The 23,003-nt window shown below is 39.9% G+C and overlaps 2 protein-coding genes across 3 annotated transcripts in view; one reads left to right on the top strand and one right to left on the bottom strand.

Annotated features, from left to right (window-relative positions):
- EHF (ETS homologous factor) overlaps positions 1–18,975 on the top strand; it is a 39,520-nt gene extending 20,545 nt beyond the window's left edge. Inside the window, exons 3-9 of one of the 2 annotated variants that reach the window (XM_048855652.2) lie at positions 3,720–3,965; positions 5,535–5,594; positions 8,093–8,161; positions 8,253–8,321; positions 12,083–12,142; positions 13,502–13,697; positions 14,559–18,975. In XM_048855652.2, coding sequence (XP_048711609.1) covers positions 3,720–3,965; positions 5,535–5,594; positions 8,093–8,161; positions 8,253–8,321; positions 12,083–12,142; positions 13,502–13,697; positions 14,559–14,658 — 800 coding nt within the window. In that variant the 3' untranslated portion in view covers positions 14,659–18,975. The remainder of the gene's footprint in view (positions 1–3,719; positions 3,966–5,534; positions 5,595–8,092; positions 8,162–8,252; positions 8,322–12,082; positions 12,143–13,501; positions 13,698–14,558) is intronic. The other variant, XM_075129506.1, reaches the window with a different exon arrangement.
- Positions 13,544–23,003, bottom strand: part of APIP (APAF1 interacting protein) — a 98,524-nt gene continuing 89,064 nt past the window's right edge. The window contains exon 9 of the transcript XR_012668925.1: positions 13,544–13,637. The gene's annotated coding sequence lies outside the window, so the exon portion shown is untranslated. The remainder of the gene's footprint in view (positions 13,638–23,003) is intronic.

Raw genomic sequence — 23,003 nt, forward strand, 5'->3', positions numbered from 1 at the left:
TTAGAAATATATGTAAAAACATCAGGGGCCTGCACCACCATTTCGTGGGCCTTAAAGTTAGGATTCCCGTTCTGTGCTATTATCAGAAATATCTGGTTTTGCTGTGAAATTCTGATAAAGTAAAAAAAGAGCATTTTGCCCACCTTCAGACAGAATTAGAGTTTTATTATTTTTAATCTGAAACTGGCAAAATTTCACACCCCCTCTTTTGGGGATTATTTTTTAACCAGATATAATTTATTCTTATTATAGAAAGCGAATAGAAAGGTATAGTATGTGCTTCTTATATCTTAGCTTTAGATTTTAAGCTTTTTGGAGCAAGGAACTTGATCTCCTCTATTTATGCAAAGTATCTAGCACACTCTTGGTGTTAAATAAATATAAATAATATAAATAGTAATATTTAGTTAAGCAATGAGAATACTGTATCAATGTCGTACATAGACACTGCCACATTTTCAAAGACAGAAACACAACAAATTAATAGAATTCAAGGTCATAAGGGATCACTATGATCACCAAGTCTGCCCTCGGGTACAACACAGGGCATAGAATTTCACCCAATAATTGCTGCATTAAGCCCATATCTTGTAGATGAGCTAGACCAGTGGTTCCCAAACTTGTCCCACTGCTTGTTCAGGGAAAGCCCCTTGCGGGTTGGGCCAATTTGTTTACCTGCCACGTCTGCAGGTTCGGCCGATCGCGGCTCCCAGTGGCTGCAGTTCGCTGCTCCAGGCCAATGGGAGCTGCTGGAAGTGGTGCGGGCCAAGGGACGTACTGGCCGCTGCTTCCAGCAGCTCCCATTGGCCTGGAGCAGTGAACTGTGGCCACTGGGAGCTGCGATCGGCCGAACCTGTGGACGTGGTAGGTAAACAAACTGGTCTGGCCCACCAGGGGCTTTCTGTGCACAAGCGGCGGAACAAGTTTGGGAACCACTGACCTAGAGCAATCTGGCCTTTCCTTATGCTCCCATCCTCCCCTGCTAAAACCTTATTCATATCCTAATGAACTTGACTGCTGAAATCCACACCTACTTGGCATCCCTGCTTCTCAGATTTTTGCCACTCGAGTATTCAAATTATTGCTGCTAAAGTCATCTTCCTCTCCTATTGCTCTAGCCATATGATCCCTCTCTTTGGAGCCCTCTTTTTGGTTTCCTGCTCCTTCTTGCATCAAATTCAGATTCCCTATCCTCATCTCGAAGGCCCTATCTGCATCTGTTCTCATTTCCCACTACTTCCCCTGTGCCCTTTCCAATAATAGTTTGTTTCCTTTCCCCAAGTTTCACCTCATGCCTTTTTTCATACTATAGACTATGTCTGGAACCATCTCATTGTCCTCGTTTTCCAAGCACCGTCTCTCTCCTGCTTCAAATTCTTCCTTCAACCCCACCTCTTCAAGCAGTCCTGTTTTTGTTCTTTTCCGCACGAACAATCCCAACACATCATCCCCTCTCCTGCCTTGTGTGTGCTTGTCCTGGCTTATCTAGGTTGTAAACTCTTTAGGGCAGGAAATATGTCTCTTTCTCAGGGCCAGACTCTGATATGTTTATTCACTGAGTAGTCCCTGACACTGTGAATAGTTTCATTTACAGAAGAGGTTACTGGTCAATGTGAATAAGGTCTGGGGTGTGTGTGTGTAAAGTGCTGTGCAAATTTACAACACTGCATACATATTAATATTAATATTTGTTATTATATATTAGATGTATTACTATACATCACATAGTTAATATTTTCACCACTACATTGTGCACACTAACTTTTGCACACACAAGTCTCAGGATTCCCAAACTGCCAGATGTAGAAATCAGGCTATGAGTTGCCTCTCATTGAATTACTTTCCATTCCAGTCCTTCTGTCGGAGATTAGACAGCCCACAAGTGGTCAAGTCCGTGCAGGATTGTTGCTCTCCTCCCCGTACCACATGCAGTACTCCCAACAATCACTCGTGGTGCTTGCACTCGCCTTGGTAAATTAGGACATAGAATCATAGGACTGGAAGGGACCTCAAAAGGTCATCTAGGCACTCAAGGCAGAACTAAGTATTATCTAGACCATCCCTGACAGGTATTTTTCTAACCTGCTCTTAAAAATCCCCAGTGATGGAGATTCCACAACCTCCCTGGGCAATTTATTCCAGTGCTTAACCATCCTGATAGTTAGGAAGTTTTTCCCAATGTCCAGCCTAAACCGCCCTTGCTGCAATTTAAGCCCATTGCTTCTTGTCCTATCCTCAGAGGTTAAGAAGAACAATTTTTTCTCCCTCCTCCTTGTAAAAATCTTTTATGTACTTGAAAACTGTTATCATGTTCCCCCCTCAGTCTTTTCTTCTCCAGACTAAACAAACCCATTTTTTTCAATCTTCCCTCGTAGGTCATGTTTTATAGACCTTTAATCATTTTTGTTGCTCTTCTCTGGACTTTTTCCAATTTGTCCACATCTTTCCTGCAATGTGGCGCCCAGAACTGGACACAATACTCTAGTTGAGGCCTAATCAGCGTGGAGCAGAGCGGAAGAATTACTTCTTGTGTCTTGCTTACAACACTCCTGCTAATACATCCCAGAATGATGTTTGCTTTTTTTGCAACAGTGTTACACTGTTGACTCATATTTAGCTTGTGATCCACTATGACCCCCAGATCCCTTTCTGCAGTACTCCTTCCTAGGCAGTCATTTCCCATTTTGTGTGTGTGCAACTGATTATTCCTTCCTAAGTGGAGTACTTTGAATTTGTACTTATTGAATTTCATCCTGTTTACTTCAGACTATTTCTCCAGTTTGTCCAGATCATTTTGAGTTTTAATCCTATCCTCTAAAGCACTTGCAATCCCTCTCAGCTTGGTATCATCTGTAAATATTGACATCTCATTACCCCATTGGCAGGCACAAATCCTTTTTGCGTACTCAGATTCTAGCATTTTTAATGCAAATTACTGTCATGAAAGAACATAACAGAGGCTGTTCTGGAGGATTTGGCCAATCAACAAAGAATTTAGATATTCAGTAAAACCTCTGAGGAACAAATTAGGGAGCCTTGCATATTAAGAGATCTCTTTGCGGTATCTCCAAACACAAGGCATGATTTGTTTCTCTGCCTTGGATGCCAGCTCTGCTATACAGCTGATGTTTGTTGGTGGTTATATATGATAGATTTTACTATGTAATAATATACCTTTAAATATACATTTATTTGATCATTATTGGGCTAAATACTGAAGTTCATATTCAGCATTTATTCAGTACTTATTCAAGCCAAACTCCCACTCATCTCAAAGGGAGTTTTGCCCAAACAAGAACTGCAGGATTTGGCCCATCATTATTATACATATATCAAAGGTGCCTTTTCCCATGTGGGCGTCAATACATCTATGCTCTAATATTTTTCCCACTGGTAGAGCCTTCCACCCAAGAATATGAAAGCATGTTACAAACATGAATGAATTAATCCCCACAATACCCCAGTAACCTACGTTAGTTTGATTCTTTCCATTTTACAGATCGAGATGCTGAGTCAAAGAGCACTGAAGTGACTTGCTCAAGGATAATCAGCAAGTTAGTGTTAGGGACTGGGAAGAGAATTAAGATCTGCTGGCTTCCAGTGATGTGCTTTAAGGACTAGACCATGCTTTCTTTCCTGTACACGGTACACAGACATTCTATCTTGGTATTACTGTTGTGTTAACGGATAGAGTAAATTCGTAACATTTCTCTTTCCAGTGCCTGGCAGTTTCTATGGAACTCAGTGGCATGAGATACACCCTCAATACTGGACCAAGTACCAGGTGTGGGAGTGGCTACAGCATTTCCTGGATACCAACCAGCTGGATGCCAACTGCATACCTTTCCAGGACTTTGACATCGATGGCGAACACCTATGCAGCATGACTTTGCACGAATTCACCCAGGCAGCTGGGAGAGCCGGCCAACTTCTTTACAGCAACCTTCAGCACCTAAAATGGAATGGTAAATATACACTAGTGCATGGACAGGACTGCAACCACAATTTTGTGAATTCTGGGTTGATCTAAGGCCACTTATGTTCCTCAGCCTTGCAGTGACTGAAGCTCTGCTCGTGAGGGGTTTAAGAGTTTCCCAAGAGTGCAACTTCATTGCTGCTGAGCTCCTAAGAGACACAGGATTGAAACTCCTGGTTATCCCCCACTTTACTAAGGTCTTACCTGATCTACAAGACATTAGTCAATTTAGCAGTACTGGGGAAAGACCATGAAAAAAGATGGGATGTTTTATCAATAAAGACAAAATTTTTCTTTATTAACAAGTAGCCCACATTCTTATATTACAGAAAGGAGCTCTGTAACCCACTGATGCTCAGGAGATTCATAGGTGTGCAGAAATGTAGAACTCCCCTCCGTGCTTTTGAGGCCTCATGTAGCAAGAAGGCAACTCATTCTGTTAAATGACTGAAATAGATGTATGCAGGGTAGTTGTAGCTGTGTCGGTCCCAAGACATTAGAGAGGGTGAAGTAATATCTTTCATTGGACCAACTTCCATTGGTGAGAGAGAAATACATCAACTTAAAGCGGCACCAGCCCCTTCCAGAACAACAGATGCAAAACCTGTAGACATATCTCCACTCTACAATGATCAACACCCCCCACAATACACCTTTCAAGATCCATGGATCCTACACAGTCCATATCACAACATGCGGCGTACCTCATCCAGTGCACTAAATGCCCCAATAACAACTATGTGGGTGAAACCAGACAATCACTACCCTCTCGAATGAAATGACACAGGAAAATGATAAAAGACAAAAACACCCTATTACCTGTGGGTGAACAAGTCACAAAACACTCACTCTATATCTGACCTATGAGTCCTCATCCACAAAGGAAACCTGCACAACACTTTCAAAAGATGAGCTTGGGAGCTTAACTTCATAATTCTGCTAGACACTAAAAATCATGAACTGAACAGAGACACTGGATTTATGGTTTATTACAACAATCTGTAATCCACTAACCCCTCTTTTTGTCCTATGACTTCTGGGGTGTTAATGGGCCACTCTACCTTGACTGGTCTCTTAGAATACGTGCTAACTACTTATGCCAAACAATCTGTTCCACCTTGCATTTAGCTGTGATGCTCAGAGTACCTTTCCCAGAGCTGAAGAAGAGCTCTGTGTGCCTCGAAAGCTTGTCTCTCTCACCCTCTCTCACTTGCTCAACAGAAGTTGGTCCCATAAAAGATATTACCTCACCCGTCTTGTCTCTGAAATAGACGTAGTAAGGTAACAATGATAGACTCTTCCTTCCTTTCTTCTATCCATCCACCTGACACTTCCCATTTCCAGTCATAGCATAGTAATTTAGCAGATTCACACTAAGAAGTTAAATGAGGAGTTCACAGGGTGTGGAAGAGGATGTGTGTGTGTGTATGTGTGTGTGTATGTCCTCATGTCTTTTAAAAATTAGCCCTTTGGTATTGATCCCTGCTTGAAGCCCTATCTTTCCTTTGTGTGCCGTGTGCATAATTACACCTCCCCTCTCCCATGCAATCTCTTGCAGGTCAGTGTGGCAGTGAAATGTACCCATCACATAATGTCGTTGTTAAAACAGAACAAACAGGTGAGTAATAGCAATTGTTATGGTGTACCAGGTAACTTGACTTTACTTGGGTGTCAATGATCAAGGAAAATAGCTGCTAAGATAAAGTTCATAGTGGATGTTTTAGCAACAGCTTCACTTAAATACCAAAACAAGTCTGTTTTCCAGAGAAGAGGTCATTAAATAATGGTAATGAAATTAAAACTGAGCTTTTAAAAATGTCAGTAAATTCTCTTTACTGAATCTCTGAGGTCTCACATGGTACCAGAAGCACTAGATTGCATAGGGTTACTCAGTTAGGAGACCTCTAAAATGTCACATGTCCAGTGTCTTCATCGCCTTCCTCCAAAGACAGTTTGCACAATTTGTAGTGGCTCATAACTTCCTCCCTGGGGCTTGGTTTCATTGTTAAAAAGAATGACAATGGAACAACACAAAATCAAGCTCAAGTCTTCTCCTCAACTTTGGCCATTTTCAGGGTTCCTTTCCAAGAATGGCTCAGCTCACATTCCAGATCTTCTCTCTACATAGCCACTCTCAAGTCCCTTATATGTGGGTGTGTTAATGAGCCACTGGCATACCTACTTACTATTTCCCAGAAGAATCAACACCAGCTTATAGCGTGGGGTGTTTCAGACAAACACTGACAGCCTATTTCATTCATAGGTCTATTGCCTTTTCCCTGTGGCATAGAATACAGCTAGGCACAGATCAAGGCAGGAATTTAGGGTCTTTGGTATATGTTCCCCTTGGTCAGAGCTGGGTCAGACAGAACAATGAGACACAGGGGTAGAGTAGCAGGTAACCGTCCTGTGTATAGCTACAGGTTGGCTTTCTGCTGGAGGGGAGTTGACTGTATTTGAGTTGGAGAAAGGAAAGGTCTTCTGGATGAGAAAGAAAATATCTCTGAGGAGGAATCCCCAATATCGTTGTGGATCTTGGCCTGATTAAGTCTTAATCCACCCCTCAGTAGAGATACACAAGGTCTTCACAAAGTATTCATCTACAGACTGTGCAAATTTTAAAGCCTTGTGTATTCCCTTTTTTTTTATGGTGGCCACTTCTCCACTATTAAAAACTATTGCTGGATTGCGGCTGGTGCAGTGGGGCTGTGGTGATTCTCTGCTCATTGCCACATGAAAAGCCCAGGTTCAATTATCCAGGCGCAGTCAGTATGTCCATGAGCTGGCAGGGGCTGGGCGTGCTACTTTCTTGAGGATGGGAGAACTTGATATGGCTACAAGCCAGCTCCTTGTGATGAGACAGAAATGAAGTTGGTGGGTTCAGAGGGGAATCCTATCTGGTCCTACTAAGTCAAGGAAGGTTGCCTCAGTGTGGATGCTGGCATAGCTGTAAGCGTGAGGCCAAATAATCCCCACAAGCTTTAGCTGGGTAAGGTTTATTTTCAGAGACAACAGTCGGTGGATCAGATGTCCAAACAAGAAAAGGGTGTGTGCTACTGTAAGAACATGGGCTCAGGATGCCCCAACATGTAGCTATAAGTTTGAATGCCTGCTAAATTCCCATGTCATAAATGTTAACGCAGCCAAACAAGATGATTTAGCTAGTGACTCATTTTCAGTTTCCAATTGCATTAACTTGAAAAAATAAATAAATCCCAAATTTGAGTCTTATGCTTCATTGCCTTTGATTTGGAAAGAGAAAGAAAGACAAACTTAACTTCTCTGGCCTGAAAAGTTGTAATGCAAAAAGCATTATGATTTCACCAGCTGCTGACAAGAAAATCAAATGTGTGCACGTTATGAGTCTGCTATTATAACATTCCATTGAATTTTCCTTGTATTGTATGGAGCACTATGAGTCTAAGGGTGGCTTTAAAAATCTTCCATATTCATGGGTTATGCATTTTGTGCCCAATAAAATGTCCTTTAGGTTAAGGATATATGTAAGTTTAGCAACAGGCCCTCAGTATGATCCTCAATAGAGATTCTGCATTGGTATCTAATAATATAAAATGGGACCCACATAGAAGATTGAACTTTCAGTTATATCATGTTTTTTTCTATGAACTGATATGTCACCTAACCAAAGGGAGCCCTGGCCTCAGTGAGGGCTTCGGGGAACCACCATAATACAAACAAAGAATAAACCTTAATTTCTTCAATTCTACTAGAATGCTGAATTGTTGAGGATGTAATCATTTCTGTAGCAACAAAGTATAACGTCACACACTTCACTGCTGGGTCAGGAAGAGAAGCTGATCTTCCATTGGAACACACATAGTTGAAATATTACCTGAGAGAATAGAAAAATTCAGGCCAAGACAAAGTATTTTTAAAAAATAAATATTCTGTATTAACAAATTTGCCCTAGTGTACAAATGGCATGGGTGAATGTAACAGTCTATGGTGTAGCAACTTGCATGTTTTTTTCCCCGTGGTCTTTTATTTGTCACCTTTCTCTTATTCTTACTGGTTCAGTGTCTCATTGTTACTCACCTCACTGCTGGATAGTATTCTTTTACTGATACAGACTTTCCTTTTGGTCCCTATCTTCAGATCCGTCTTTAATGGCCTCCTGGAAAGAAGAGAATTATTTGTATGACAGTGGTTATGGTAGCACAGTAGGTAACTAACATCACAATGCTTCAGGCATTTATAAAGTGTTTTATTGTGGTAAGAGGATGTTAACGTTAAACTTTTTCTTTTTAATCTCCAGAGTTATTGGACAGTAAAACTTTCTGTCGTGAACAGATTTCCACAACTACTACCAGTCACCAGCCTCTTGGTAAGAATCTCTTAATTCTATTGCTGATCATTTGTGTCACACACCCTAGAATTACTGCTATATGAAAGGCTTCTGTTGCAGGTCTGAGTGTAGGTATCCAGTAGTTTTAAACCAAGCAATATTGATGTTGATATTAGTTACTTTAGCGATCCTAACTAAATAGTTATTTGAAAGGTGCACGGCTCTCCTCTCTTTGTCAAGAAAAAAGAACTTCAGATAATCAGTAACCTCAGGGTGACTCCCCATATCTTTTCAAGTGACTGACTCAAGGTGGAAGAGACAGTGTTAGAAAGATAAGATGTCCCTATCCTGTCATAACCTGTTGTGTAGTGTGGCTGTGCACAACCTCAGAAGTGCATTTCAGTGGTGGGCAAAGTGATTCATATATATATTCAGGTATCAATGGCCAGATATGGTGTTACATCAGCACAGAGCGGCCATAGGGCAGGCGTAAGTATGTCTGGGAACTGCCCCAGAGCAGCGGGTCTTCCCGGACATACTTCCCAGGCAGCTTTCCCACAGCTTCAGTGGATCACCTACTCCAGCCCTATGGTGTCTCTGCACATCATGTCCACAGCATGCCATTTTACCCCTTTGATGGCCTCTTTGCACCTCCTGAGCAGTATAAAGAGGATGTAACAAGAATATAATCTGCCTTTTTGTAGGCAAGTGTGATAGTGGGTGAGTGACAGGTGCGTGGGGAGTAGAGAGTGGTAAAAGCATAAATGGGTGGTGGTGGGTGGACACATGAAAATGTGGCAAGCATGATTTAGAGGATGGTGTCTTAGTGGCAGCTGTGGGCAGGAAGTGAGGAAAGAGGAGAGAGAGAACTGATGAGAAGAGAAGAAAGGAAGAGTGATTGGAGAATTGGTAGAAGAAGGGAAGAAGAGAGAGAAGGAAGGAGAAAGATGAGAAGAAAAAGTCGATATAGACAAGAAGCAAGGACTCTTGAGGGAACATGGGGAAGAAGGAGAGAAAACATAAGGAAAGAAAAGGGGGAAAAGAGAAAGTAATCCAAAGAGAAACAAATACTGAAAAAGAATCAAAGGTAGAAAAATATCAGGGTGAGAGAGAGAAAGAGAGAAAAGAAAGGTGAAAGAACCGGATATGGGGAAGAGATGGAAAGAAGACATGCAATGGGACTACACTCCTTCCACTGCCACCGCAGCTCCCCACTGAGACTCATGCTGGGTGCTATCCAGTTCATTTGCCCACTGGGCCCTCGTCCTTAAATTCACCTGACACAATTAAAGGGCAGATTACAGTAACAGTATCTGCATAAAGAACAGGAGGACTTGTGGCACCTTAGAGACTAACTAATTTATTAGAGCATAAGCGTGGCCCTCACCTAGAAGCACAGCAAGGCTCGACAAGGTGATGTGCGGTTTAAACAAATGTATTCAGCAATAAATGTTAAAAAACCCCACCAAATCCAATTGCTCTTTCTCTTGCCAATGCCCATTCTCATAAAATGCCTGCCAGCTCTTCAGAGCTTTCTGACAGTGCTGGGAATCAGCAAGATTCTTGGCTTGGTGTGTTTATACGCTGACTTGTTGAGCCTAGAGTTAGGGTGTCTCGCCAAGGGCACAGCCTGTTGTAAAAACTAAATTTGTATATCCCGTAAAGAAGTAGCTCATTCTGAATCATATGCAAATAATGTGAAATCTTTTGTCACAAGTTTTGCAAGGTTGAAACTGCATCATAATTCTTTTCATCTGTCAAGCCCCAGCCTTCTAATGGTGTGTGCTCAGAACAGGGCGCTGTGGAAGAGTAAAGGCAGAATGGGAGGCTGTTTACACAGGTGTAATAAGGAATAAATCACTAAGTAGAAGGCAACTGACTTTCATTGAATAAATTACCAGCTAAGTCGAACACACCAAAGCCATTTTAAGGTAATTTAGGGGATTCTAAAATCAGGTGTTTTTTTTAATAATCGTATTTTTAGGTAAAACTACCCACAAATTAAGGACCTGACCCTGCAGTCCTTAAACAAGACAAAAGTCCCACTGACTTTTGATATACAGTTGACAAGCTCAGTGACTTCGATCAGTGGCTGGTGCTCTCTGAAAGTGGGCAGGCAAGTAAACAGTGGACTCTCTGAAAGTGGGCAGGATATATAAAATGAGCCCAGAGCTGATTTGCAGCTGTAGGTCAAGACCATGCTATATCAGATTTAAAACAGGGTAGGCAGGGACTGTCCTCTCTTCCCTGAGTAGAGCTGAGCAAAAGCTTGGGTGAAAAAAATGTTTCACACATACAAAAATGCAAAATTGGGTTAACCGAAACCATTCACAAATTTAGACCCATTTTGGCAAATTGTTTTGGTCAGAATGTTTTTTTCCAAAAATGTCAGAAAGGGTTCATTTCAGCATTTATGAAATGAAACATTTTGCCTTTGTTTTGGGAAATTTTAAAAATAATTTAAAATGTATTAAAAACATTCAACATTGAAATTAATTTTTTTGAACATTTTGGTTCACTAAAAATTTCACAACACTTTCACCCAGGCTGACCTAAAATGATTTTTTTTTCAATATTTCAGGCCTGCACCCAGACCTAATATTCAGTTTTTTGGAGAACCTTACTTTTGAGTTCATATTTCCAATTGATGTAGAGTACAGTATGTCTGTAAATATTTTTGCACCCATTTTTTTACATGCAATTATTGCAGATGCATGTGCAAATCAGGCAAGATTTTATGCAAATAGATATTTACATTAAGTCATTTGCACATGTAAATTCCTGCTTTCTATGCAAAATTATGGTAATTGTGAATACTTAGCCACTGGAAAAACATGCATGGGTCTTAAGCATTTATGGAATTCAGGCACTAAATATCCTGCAGAGCAAGCGCAAGAGGGACTTATAATTAAAATTGTCTCATAGACCTTGTGAAAGTTCTCAGCCTGATTATAAGAAACCTTTTGTGTTAATGTCAGTAATAGATTCAGATTTTGTTAATTTCCAAGAAGATGACTACTAAACACAGAAATATCATCTTCTAGCTAGGTGATAAGAAATGAATAAATACGACTTCTTTATTCTTAGTTTCTGAGGAATGGCTTAGCTAGAAATCTGATGCCTTTTAAGAGTGTTTACAGGCAAAAATGTTGCACTGATGAGAAGCAGCATATTCTTGTGGCTTATAGCTGTAAAAATAAAATATATGTGCCCAGGTGTCAAAAATTCCTAACAACACTGGCTTGAGTTCTGGGACTACTCGGCTTGTATTTATTTTCTTAAGAACAATGCCTTGTCAGATAATTCTGCATTTAGGCAGGTAGGTGTACATTACATTTGTACCAGTACATACAATTCACATTAGATCATCTATAGAACAACAAACAATCAAACAAACAAAAAAGCCCCCAAAGTTACATGCTACAGCAAAGTCTGGGCCATAATGGGAGAATTCTGGATTGCTTTTATAGATATGATCCTCTTATTTTTCACTCTGACATACATGGTGCAAGGGACATGGGGTGAGGTATTTGTTAATCTAATTAACATTTCCAGAGTCAACTGTATACCTCTGTATTTGTCCTTTATTCATCAATGATCTCTTTGTGATGTGTAGCCTGGCTGATTAAAATATAACTCAGAAAGCAAAAATATCCCTCTGGATTACTCATTTACTTTTTGAAAGCTGATTATCTTTAAAACAGGCACTTATTCATTTTTGAGGTTATGTTTTAATCTGCTAGTCAACAGAAAACCTTTAGCCAAGTTTATTAGAATGGTTTCATTTTCATCCTCTGCAGAGTCTTCAGATGAGAAAAAAACACAAGATCATCCCCCAAAGTCCCACACCAAGAAGCACAGTAAGTCAACTGCTTATGGCAACACTGGTGGCTTGATTAACGGCCCAGAGACAGTATAAGCTTAGGTTCAAGTTTTGGGAAGGAAGGAAGCAATAAAAAAAAAAAAAAAGAGCCCAGTTTCAAAGCATATGGGTCAAATGGAGCTACACTGATTTACACCAGCTGAGGACCTGACCAACTGTTTCTCTCTTTGCTCCCATTGTTTGAGTTGGCTTTGTCCAGGGTAGAGTAGAGGTTCCAAATAATGCTCTAATCAATAAGGACCTTTCAGAAACACAGAATTAGATGAATGTTTACTGTGTCCTCCTTTAAAACATGATTGCTGTGTTGAAAAGAAGTTAGGAGATGCCTTGGCCACCAGAACGAACTCCTCTCTGAGAAATTCAATCCTTGCAATGCCCTGGGCTTGTCCCTCCACTAAGGAAGGATTCATTATCCACATCCACTATGGAGATTTAAGGGAAGGTTACACCATGGGTGTGCAAATATTTCCATCCAAATATTTCGGCAAATGAGTCATGAAAATCTCCTCCTTAGTCTTTAGTAGGGGAGAACGCCACAGCTTTCTGGGCAAATCACTCCAAGTGCTCTTCCTTCCTGAATGGGTATAAGTGCCAAAAGTCATGGTGTAGAAGGATTAAGCAACAGAGCAGTGGTCTGAGGTATGTGGCTTCAACAGGGTACACACTTGATAGGATTAATGCAAAGAGCTGAGCTTTGAAATATGAAATAAAGACTGGCTTAGGCGCCATTTCTCTGTGTTGCATGCAAGTTTCTGAGGGTGAGTCGGTGCAGTATTTTGCTGCAACCTTACTGAGATATGCAAATCTGTGAGGAGCTATTCTGAAGATAACCTCAATTTGAGAAATGTCAAGATTACTGCTTTATGCAGTGTAGTTGTAGCTGTGTTGGTCCCCGAATATGAGAGACACAAGGTGGGTGAGGTACAATCTTTTTTTGGACCAAATTCTATTGGTGACAGAGACAAGCTTTTTACCTTGAATGGTCCCTTAGACTATGTGCTAAGTACTTATGCTAAACAATCTGTCCCACCTTGCATTTAGCTGAGACGCTTAGAGTACCTTTCCCAGACCTGAAGAAGAGCTCTGAGTGGCTCGAAAGCTTGCCTCTCTCACTATCAGAAGTTGGTCAAATAAAAGGTATTACCTCACCCACCTTGCCTCTTAGATTACTGCTTTACACATCTCAGACAACATACATGGAAGTCTGGAGGCATAGTCAGATTATGGTTTCTTTGCAGACAAGTCATTTTCTGTGAGCAACCTACCATACAAAAATAAAACAAAAACAAAAAAATACCCCAGAGAAAGTCTTTCTGTTTCTTCCATCTTCTTTCAGATCCTCGAGGAACTCACCTCTGGGAATTTATCAGAGATATTCTCCTGAATTCAGAGAAGAACCCAGGATTAATAAAGTGGGAAGACCGATCTGAAGGTGTCTTCAGGTTCTTAAAATCTGAGGCGGTGGCTCAGCTCTGGGGAAAGAAGAAAAACAATAGCAGCATGACTTATGAGAAACTCAGCCGGGCCATGAGGTAGCATGAGTTGAGAAAACATGAATCCTCGAATAATTAAAGAGATATTGCATCCATTTGGAATTTTGTTTATTTTAAAAAATTAGTTAAAAGCAGTTTCATTGGCTACACCTGCCATCTGAGTTCCCTTATTGATTTTGAGTAGGTTATAAATACATTTTCTTATTTTTTAAAGTGTTTTTGTCTCCCTTGTTGCTGTGTGAACAAGCCACACAAACAGGTGAAACTAACTGATATAGAAGGTAAAACACAAAAGGTAAAACTCACCCCTCTGCAAAGGAACCAGCTCAAGGACTTGTCACTGCTAAACCCAAAGGGTTTAATTTGGGCCTAAGCAATGCCTAAGCACTACTGCCAACCTGAACATAAGTCAAGCCCACCAAAATAATAAGACTGGCTTAAGAATCATGGGATCCTTTTGATTTTCACATTTTCAAACTTTTCTTCACACCCAGTAGGGCTAGAAACTTCTTTTTTGTTTTAAATGAAAGCTGAGATTCTTACCTGATCACGGGATTCCAGAAGCTGGCATTTTTACAGAAATGTCAAATATCATGAAACTTGCAATACAATTGCAAGAGTTGGCAACACTGAATAAGCTATGAGCTGGTGTTCTGAAAAGTGGCAGAGTCTACCAAGGTGCACTCAAATGTATAAACTAAAACGAAGTAAAATAAAAAAGAGATAAGATGTTTTCTCTAATCTCTTTCAGTCACAATAACCTTAGATATTATTTGTAATAATAGTAGGTAAAACATGTTCAGTTACAAGTGTGATTTCTTAGTTGACAGTGTCCCTTAAAGACTATTCTCAGCTCCAGTGTCTAGTATCAAATCTATTTCTGTGTTTTTCTTTTGACAGATACTATTACAAAAGAGAAATACTGGAGCGTGTGGATGGCCGGAGATTAGTCTATAAATTTGGAAAAAATGCCGGTGGCTGGAGAGAAAATGAGAATTGAAGATGTCAACAAAAACAGCAGCAAAATCTTCTGGATGTAAATATTTCAAAGACTATTCCCTTCTATTTATGTACCAAAATGAGGGAAAAAAAAACTACTTCTAACAGGAAGAAGGAACACTATCATTGGTGTCAAAATTATTTTAGTCGAAGTATGTCCTGTATGGGGAAAAAATGTACACAGTTTTCTGTGATATATGGTAACTATGATTGTGATTAATTTTCCCATTTTATGAAGTTTTTTTTTATATAGTGTAGGAGTAATGTGATTTATGACAATGCTGTGAGTCATGCAAATAAAGGGGGGAATCATGGGGCATTACGTATTTTTATGAGTAAAATAATTTAAAATAAGGAAGCCTGTGAAAAATAATGATTTCCAATGTTGCTTATCTTTGTAAGAGGACTCCCGGGTGATTGTTCAGTTCAGATCATATTATTTCAACTGTGGATACCTGTGGAGTATGAAGTAACATACGACTGCATGCATGAGGCTGAAAAGCATCTGCCTCATGTAGCTATCCCACAACAGCTGCACATGCTGGAGCATGTTAGTACACTTAAAAAGTGAACTTTGAGTGGATAACATAGTAAGCATCTCCGAGCCATGTGGTGGTTTTAATAGATTCCTAGGCCAGAAGGGACCATTGTGATCACTTAGTCTGACCTCCTGTATAACACAGGCCATAAAACTTCCCCAAAATAATTCTTAGAGCAGATCTTTTAGAGAAATACCCAATCTTGATTTAAAAATTGTCAGTGATGGAAAATCCACCACAACCCTTGGTAAATTATTCTAGTGGTTAATTACACTCACTATTAAAAATGTACACCTTATTTCCAGTCTGAATTTGTCTAGCTTCAATTTCCAGCCACTGGATTCTGTTATACTTTCCCTTTCAAGAGAGCCCATTATTAAATGTTTGTTCCTTGTGGAGATACTTATAGAAGCAAATGTTCCATATTCACCTGGGTTGTAATTTTGTTGTCCAATAACAAGTGTTCCATCTCTCCTATCAATTTCTGAGTATCTTAACATTCGGCTGGCCTCCCTTTGCTTCAGTTACTTCAGATGCTGGGTTTATCTTCAGTTAGTTTATGACAGTAACAGTAGTGAACGGCAGGGAAAGCATTGTGTGACTATGTGCATTTCTTTGGAGAACTTATAATAGCTCTTATATTGGTTAGGACTGGATCCTGCAAGGTGCTAAAGTACTTCCTGCCTGGTGCTGAATGCCCTCTATCTTCATTAATGCCAGCAAGCACGCAGCATGTCCCATGATAAGGGCCCTAGATTTTTTTCCTACTTTGAGGTGGACTGCTAGGCTGACATAGCCTCAAGGATCAAAAGCCATAAAAAAAAGACACATCTAACAGGCAAACTTATTTAAAGGAAACAACTGTTCAAATTGCAGATGCATCAAAGGTTACCGTATCCAAGTAGAAATAGAGAAAAATGTTTTCCAGTGGTGGTTTAAAACATTTGAGAGCATATGGGAGAAACTGGAGAGGGATTAGACAAGCATTGAGGGTGGGCTGGTGGGAACAGTGCAAGGCAGAAAAGCTAACTTGGTGGTGAATGAGTGCAGGGAGGGAGTCGTAATTTCTTCAAATGAAGGCCCGCTGTTCCCTCTGGCAGGCAAAAGTTCACCTGAGAAGGAGCTTCCAGAACACTGCCAAGGAATGCAAAGCACCATTGCACTTACTCTATGATTTCACCCAGTATTTCACAAACACTGTTAGCAAGGGAGCGTCTACTTTTTTGTAATATCTGTCACTTCTTCCTGTGATTCTCAGTTGGATGAAAAACTCTCTCTACACATTGTAATAATTAGAAACGAGCTCATACCAATCATATTCAGATTGGGGAAGTTCAGGTCTGGGTTTGTAGTTTTGACCCTTCTCTCGTGGCAATCATGCCATACAGGGAGTTAGCATGCACTTCTAGCTCTCATTTGCTCTTGGTTAAAATCTCTTCCTTAACACATCAAACATTTCAGAATGCAGGGAAGTAAAAAAAGTGGAGGCAGCCCTGTATCATGGCATTGGAAACAGAAGGGATGCTGAGGATCAGGATTTTGTAAAAGGGTGAGGTTAGGATCCAATCTGAGATGATGATGGAGGAAGTAAGAAACTGAGAGAGATTCTAATTAACTTTTTTTTAGGGGTGTATATTGCAAAAAAAAAAAAAAAAAAAAAGGTCAACGATGAGAGTCATACAAAGCGTGCAGAGGCTGTACAAAAAAACATAACAAAACAAAAAACAGTGAGACAAGAATGCTACCACAGCTATGTTAATGTAGAAGCAAGAGCTATCGGGAAAATAGCAGGAAAATTATTAAGGTTACATCTGCCTGGGCAATATCTGTCTCCCTGGGCATCCATTGGGTCCAAATCCAAACATGCTTGAAACCCAACAGGGTTGAGCCTGAGGTACTAGTTCTGCAGGTTTCTAGTTTGAAGGGAAGAAGGCTGTAAAAGAATATAGAGTTGAAACCCAGAGTTAAGGGAGGATCAATAGAAAAGGCACTAAAATGTGCTTACCAACACCCTACAGAAAACACAAGAGCCCAGTTTGTTACCTGTATGCACAGGATACATCAAACCATTACACCACCTCCTGCACAGTGCATGCCAGAGCTGTCAATATCAATTATCTGTACATGGCAATTTTTACTTTTCATTAGTTGGGTGGAGAGAAGTTCGTCTTATTTACAAAATTGGGTCATAAAACTTCAAAGCAATTTTTTTCTAAACATATTTTTTTTTCTAACTGGGCATTTCTCCTAGCATTGTTTGCTTTTGCTCAGTTCATTCATTTCCTCTTTGTTTTTTAGCTTGATTGGTTGCATTCTGTCCTTTTTATCATCATATGTGGTCTGAATAGCTATAGATACTAGGCTATCAAATCAGAATGATACCTTCAGTGTATAAAATGCATGTGCCAGAAACCTTCAATGTTACTTTCTGACATCTCCTTCATGCTTTTTGTCCTCCATGTCTCCAATGCAATCTTTAGACAAGAGACACTTTGGGTGAAAACCTGACCACACTGAAGTCAATGGTATAATTACTATTGACTTTGATGGGGGGGTCAGGATTTCATTCATTTTGGAGGCATAAAGAAGTGGTAGGTAAGGTGTTGGTAGCAATATAATTATTGTTCTCTGCCTCAGGTTAACATAGATCTCATGGCAACTGAATGTAATAATATCCTGGAGTAATGCTGCTTTGCACCAGACCTCAAGGGAAACAACAATGAGATTGCAATATACATTTGTCACCCCTTCCATGGCACTGAATTTATTATTTAGCAGCAGCTAAACCTATCTGGGGAGTCTTTAGGGTTCTATATAGCAAAACACATGAACTATTAAAATAAAATAAATATTTTAAAAAGCTGACCTTTGCTTGGAGGTGTATTGTATAAAATTTAGGGAGCGATTTCTCCTGAGCTGCAATCTAGTCCTCCATTGGAATTTTTACCAATAGGTGAGAATCATGCAAGCAAAATTTTCCACTGTTCAACTTGTCATTTGAGAGTGGAAACTTGTCATTTGACTTTGTAACTGCACAGATTTAGAAAGGAAGCCATCTGACATTTGCTGTTTTACAAATGTCAGCCTTTGCCTAACACAGATAAAGTGGATTTCTTAAGACTGATTCCTGCCATGTACAAATGCAACCACGCAAAGGTGAACCATTTTAACCAGTCCTACCCAAAGCGAGATAATGAAGATATGAATGTTTATATAAATTGCTACTTAAAGAAAAAGCATTTCTGAGATTGCTCTTTTTACTTTGTATTGCAAAGAGCTGAGCAGTCACTTTTTAAAAAGATGTATATTTTAGGTTAGCAGCAGCAGCAGAACTGCTAACACCATATGTATAGATTTTTATTGTATCATAATTTTTCATATGTACAAAACTCTATAGGAAAAAGTAATTATACTATATTTATATAGCTGCATGCGAATCAGTAATGTCAAAAGTGGTGTTAACATCAACAATCACTCTTAGGATATATTTTCTGTAGATAAATAGAGCAAGTTTCTTAAAGAAACATCCTGAGAGCTGTATGTATGTTGGTGAAATATATAGACATGAAAATGCTTAGTTAAATTTTCATCTCTCTCTTCATCAAATTGCATAATCTCAGCTTCCCTTTCACTCCATCTTCAGTGTTTAAATATGGAAAAATAGATGTTATCAGGTATTTTGGTGTTTCTATTCATATTATATGTAGCATAGAAGTGCCACACAGTTCTAAACACTTTCTATGTTAAATGGATGTTATCAAATAAAAAAACTGAAACAAGTTTGCAGATGAATGTTTATTTCAGTGCTTTTTAAACTTTGAGAATAAGTAAAAATAAGACAAAATTTCCCACTAACAGTGAAAGAAGTGATATATTCAGTATCTGAAATTTACAAAGATGATGGCTCCACCTACAATAGTGCATTCTTTATTAAGTCATATGTTTTCAAACTGTGGTCCATATCCCATACTAATCTCTGGAGCACTTGCTGCTGATCTGAGGAAAACCAGTTGCTTACATTGGACTGCTTCTCCTTGTGTTCAGCTGCTAAACTTCACTCAGACCCCAGTTCAGTACAGATCTTAAGCATATGGTTAACTTTATGTGTCATTAGGATTTTGCAAAATGCTTAAGTGCTTGGCTGAATAAGGATGAGATTACTCATAAGCATGTCCTTAACATTAAGCATACATACTTTGCTGAATCAAGACAACTAAAACATATTAAATACTTTCCTCATATTATTTTTCCATTTAATAACTGTGATTGCTGCAAGAATATGTAAAACTTGTATTTCAAGCAGGAAAAGCACTTTCCTACCACATTAGTGATGTCATGATTGATCCACAGCCAATACAGCACCTCTCATGCTTGTTGTTTGCACTTCTCAATTCCTAAATGATTCTTGTGGATCTTCCATAGCATTTCTTTTCAGAGGCTCATTGGAATAAAAACCTTATTTCCCTTGAAAAATTACCCCATCTATCACAATAAGTTCATGTCTGCATTTCCAGTAGTCTCTTATACTTGGACAGCAACTGCTTATTTCTTCAGGCCACTCTTTAATTATCACTTCTTTAAGGATCCCCAATGATTCATCTTTCTCCATTACCTTTCTTATTTGTTGCAGTTTCCTGTTAGCTACGGGAATAGACTTCATAATCAGATCTACATAGGCTTGCATCTCTGTCTCTAAAGTCTTCTCTAGTTTTGTGAGAGCCCCTGCTCTGGAAAGAATATCTGCAATGAATATGAATTTACCGGGTGTATAGGTCACAACCAAATCATACTTTTGCAACTTTATCATCATTCTTTGAATCCTTAAGATACAGTTGTTTAGCAGTTTCCTAAATAACGCTATCAGGGGCTTGTGGTCTCTTTCAACTTCCACTGTCTGGCCATAAATATACTGTTTGAATCTCCCAGGCAAACAATATTCCTAAAAGCTCTTTCTCAATCTGTGTGTATCTGGTTTCTGCCTCAGTCAGTGATTTGGATGCATATGCCACTGGCTGACAACAATCTTCATGCTTCTGTAAAATCACTGCACCTAAACAAGACGGTGAAGCATCTCCTAAGATTATAATAGGCCTTCCTGGTACATAAAACTTCAACACTAGCTCTAATAGTTGCTGTTTTAAACCCTCCCATGATTTCTCCTGTTCTGTACCCCAATACCATTCATTTTTATTCTCTAGCAGCTTTTTGAAAGCTGCTGCTTTGGTAGATAGATTAGATATGAATTTTCCAAGGTAATTAACCATTACCAGGAATTGTTGAACATCAGTCTTGGACTGGGGACATGGCATCATTTAAAGGGCAAAATCTTCCTCTTATCAGGTTTTACACCTTCATTGGAAATAATGTCCACAACAAAAGTCAGTTCTGTAACCCCTAACACACATTTCTCCCTATTTAGTTTGATGTTTGCAGCTTTAGTTGCACACAGGACTTCCCAAGGTCTATGACCATGCTCCTCTTTCATTGAGCCCCAGATGATGATGTCATCTATTGAGGTGTCAACACCATTAATATGTTCATGCATCATACGTATGGTTTTGCGGTACACTTCTGGTGCTGAAGCTATGCCAAAGGGTAAGCATAAGTGTGACGTTCCCCTGTGGTGTTATCTGGATTGGTGATCTGCTAGGCCACTCCAATCCTTGACTCTGGGAGCCAGCCTTACCCTGCTCGGCTGTGAAAACCCCCACTCCCTGGCTGTTCACGCACAGCTTCTGGCATGTAAGCTGCTCCCAGCTACTTACAAGCGAATGACACTAGCCAATATCTCCGGTCCCAGACACAACCCTAGAACCTCCATCTTGCAGTGTCCAGTTATGCCTGCTGGACGCTGCAAGCTAATATGAGTTCATCAATTTAACAAAGAAATTTATATGTACCAGGCTTGTTATCCCAAGGAGAGCCTCCGACCTGCTTCAAATCAAACACACTGCGTCAGGGAGAATAAACAAACAGATTTATTAACTATAAAGATAGATTTTAAGTGATTATAAGTCAAAGCATAACAAGTCAGAGTGGTTACCAAAATAAAATAAAATATAAGCATGCAGTCTAAACTCTCAACCCTATTAGACTGGGCAGCAACTAGATTAAGCAGTTTTTCTCACCTCACTGGATATTGCAGTCCTTAATATACAGGTTTGTTCCTTAAACCCGGGCCAATCTCCTGTGTTGGAGTCTTTTCTTCTCAGTGTCCTGGTTGCTTGCAGCAGAGGTGGGGGCAGGAGAAGGGCCCAGTATGTGTCCACTCTGCCTGTTTTATACTCTCAGTCTATGTGCTTGTAGAACACAAGTCCAGGCATGTCTGGGGGGCATTGCTGAGTCTCTCCAAGCAAGGTTGAGCAATTCCCCTGGTGTGGCCTCATTCAGGTGAGTCATCGCATTGTAGCTCCCTTGCTGGACAATGGCTGTTGATGGGTTGACACCCAGATGTTGGTTACTTTCCTTGCTATTGCCTCTGGGGAGCTAATATGTGGCTGATTCCCCAATTTACAGCATGTTTTTGTGACCACCATAGAACACAATTCTCATACTTTCATATGCATTAATGATATACATATATGGATAGAGAAATGACTTTCAGCAGATCATGACCTTTCCCCTGATACCTTACAAGGCATGCTTTATATGTAAGATCACGATTATTTGAAAATGAGGAATATGGGGGTTACAGCACGCTCCCCCAAGGCACAGAATGTCACAGTAAGAATCTGTGTCTTCCAAATGGGGTATTAAACTTTGAGCTTTCTTCAGCTAATTTTAGCTGCCAAAAGCCTGAGGATGCATCCAATTTACTGAAATAGCGAGCATTTGCAAATTGAGCCATAATTTCTTCTCTGGCTGGTAGTTTGAAATATTCTCTTTTTTTATAGCCGTTTTGAGTTCTCTGGTATCTAAGCATATGTGTAGCTGGCCATTACTTTTCTCCATAATGACTAGGGAGCTTACTCATTCTGTTGGTTCCTCAGTTTTTTGTATTACTTGCATTGCTTCCATCCTTGCAAGCTCAGCCTTAAATTTATCATGGAGTGCAATGGCACCTTTCCACATGGATGGATAACTGGAGGGATCTGCTTGTTTAGCCAGATTGTGTGGTCACCCTGCAAGCAACCCAACCCCTGAAACAGCTCATGATATTCCCAAAAGTGTGCCTTATAGCCAGGTGCAGAATGTTCATGTAGCGAGAGCACCCGTTTTACCAGATTGAGTTTCTCACATGCAGCCAGGCTTAAAATGGTGTCACCTCCGAAAGGGAGCCAGTACATGGTTGATGCTAGCAACACACTCTCCTTCACTGGTATATTTGTTTCAGAATAATCAGTTACTTTTATTTTTGTTCATCCTAGTTTTAGTCTTATTTTCAATCTCTTATAATCTTGTTCACACAGAATATTAACCTGAGCTCCTGTGGCCAGTTTCCGTGGAATAATTGTTCCATTCACTGTCATCGGCAGTATCCAGTCCCTCTCATCAGGTTTGCTAGATTGCAGTAAGTCCATGAAAAAGTCCTCAACCAGATTGTCTTTAACTGAATGTACTTGACTTCACTGCATTTGGGATCTGCAGCATTTTGCAAAATGATTATTTCCCCAATATTTATGACAAAATTTCCCAAAGGCAACACACTGTTTGGGGCCAGGCTGTGAACCGCACCTTCCACATGACTGTCTGTAACCAGTCTTCCTCTAGCAGTGGTTTTCATAGCGAGTGGTTCCACTCATCGATTTAACCTATTCTGGCTATATTCTTTTGTACTTAGTACATGGATAACTCCTTCTGGTGAATT

The sequence above is a fragment of the Caretta caretta genome, chromosome 6 (assembly GCF_965140235.1).
Source record: "Caretta caretta isolate rCarCar2 chromosome 6, rCarCar1.hap1, whole genome shotgun sequence".
NCBI lineage: Eukaryota > Metazoa > Chordata > Testudines > Cheloniidae > Caretta > Caretta caretta.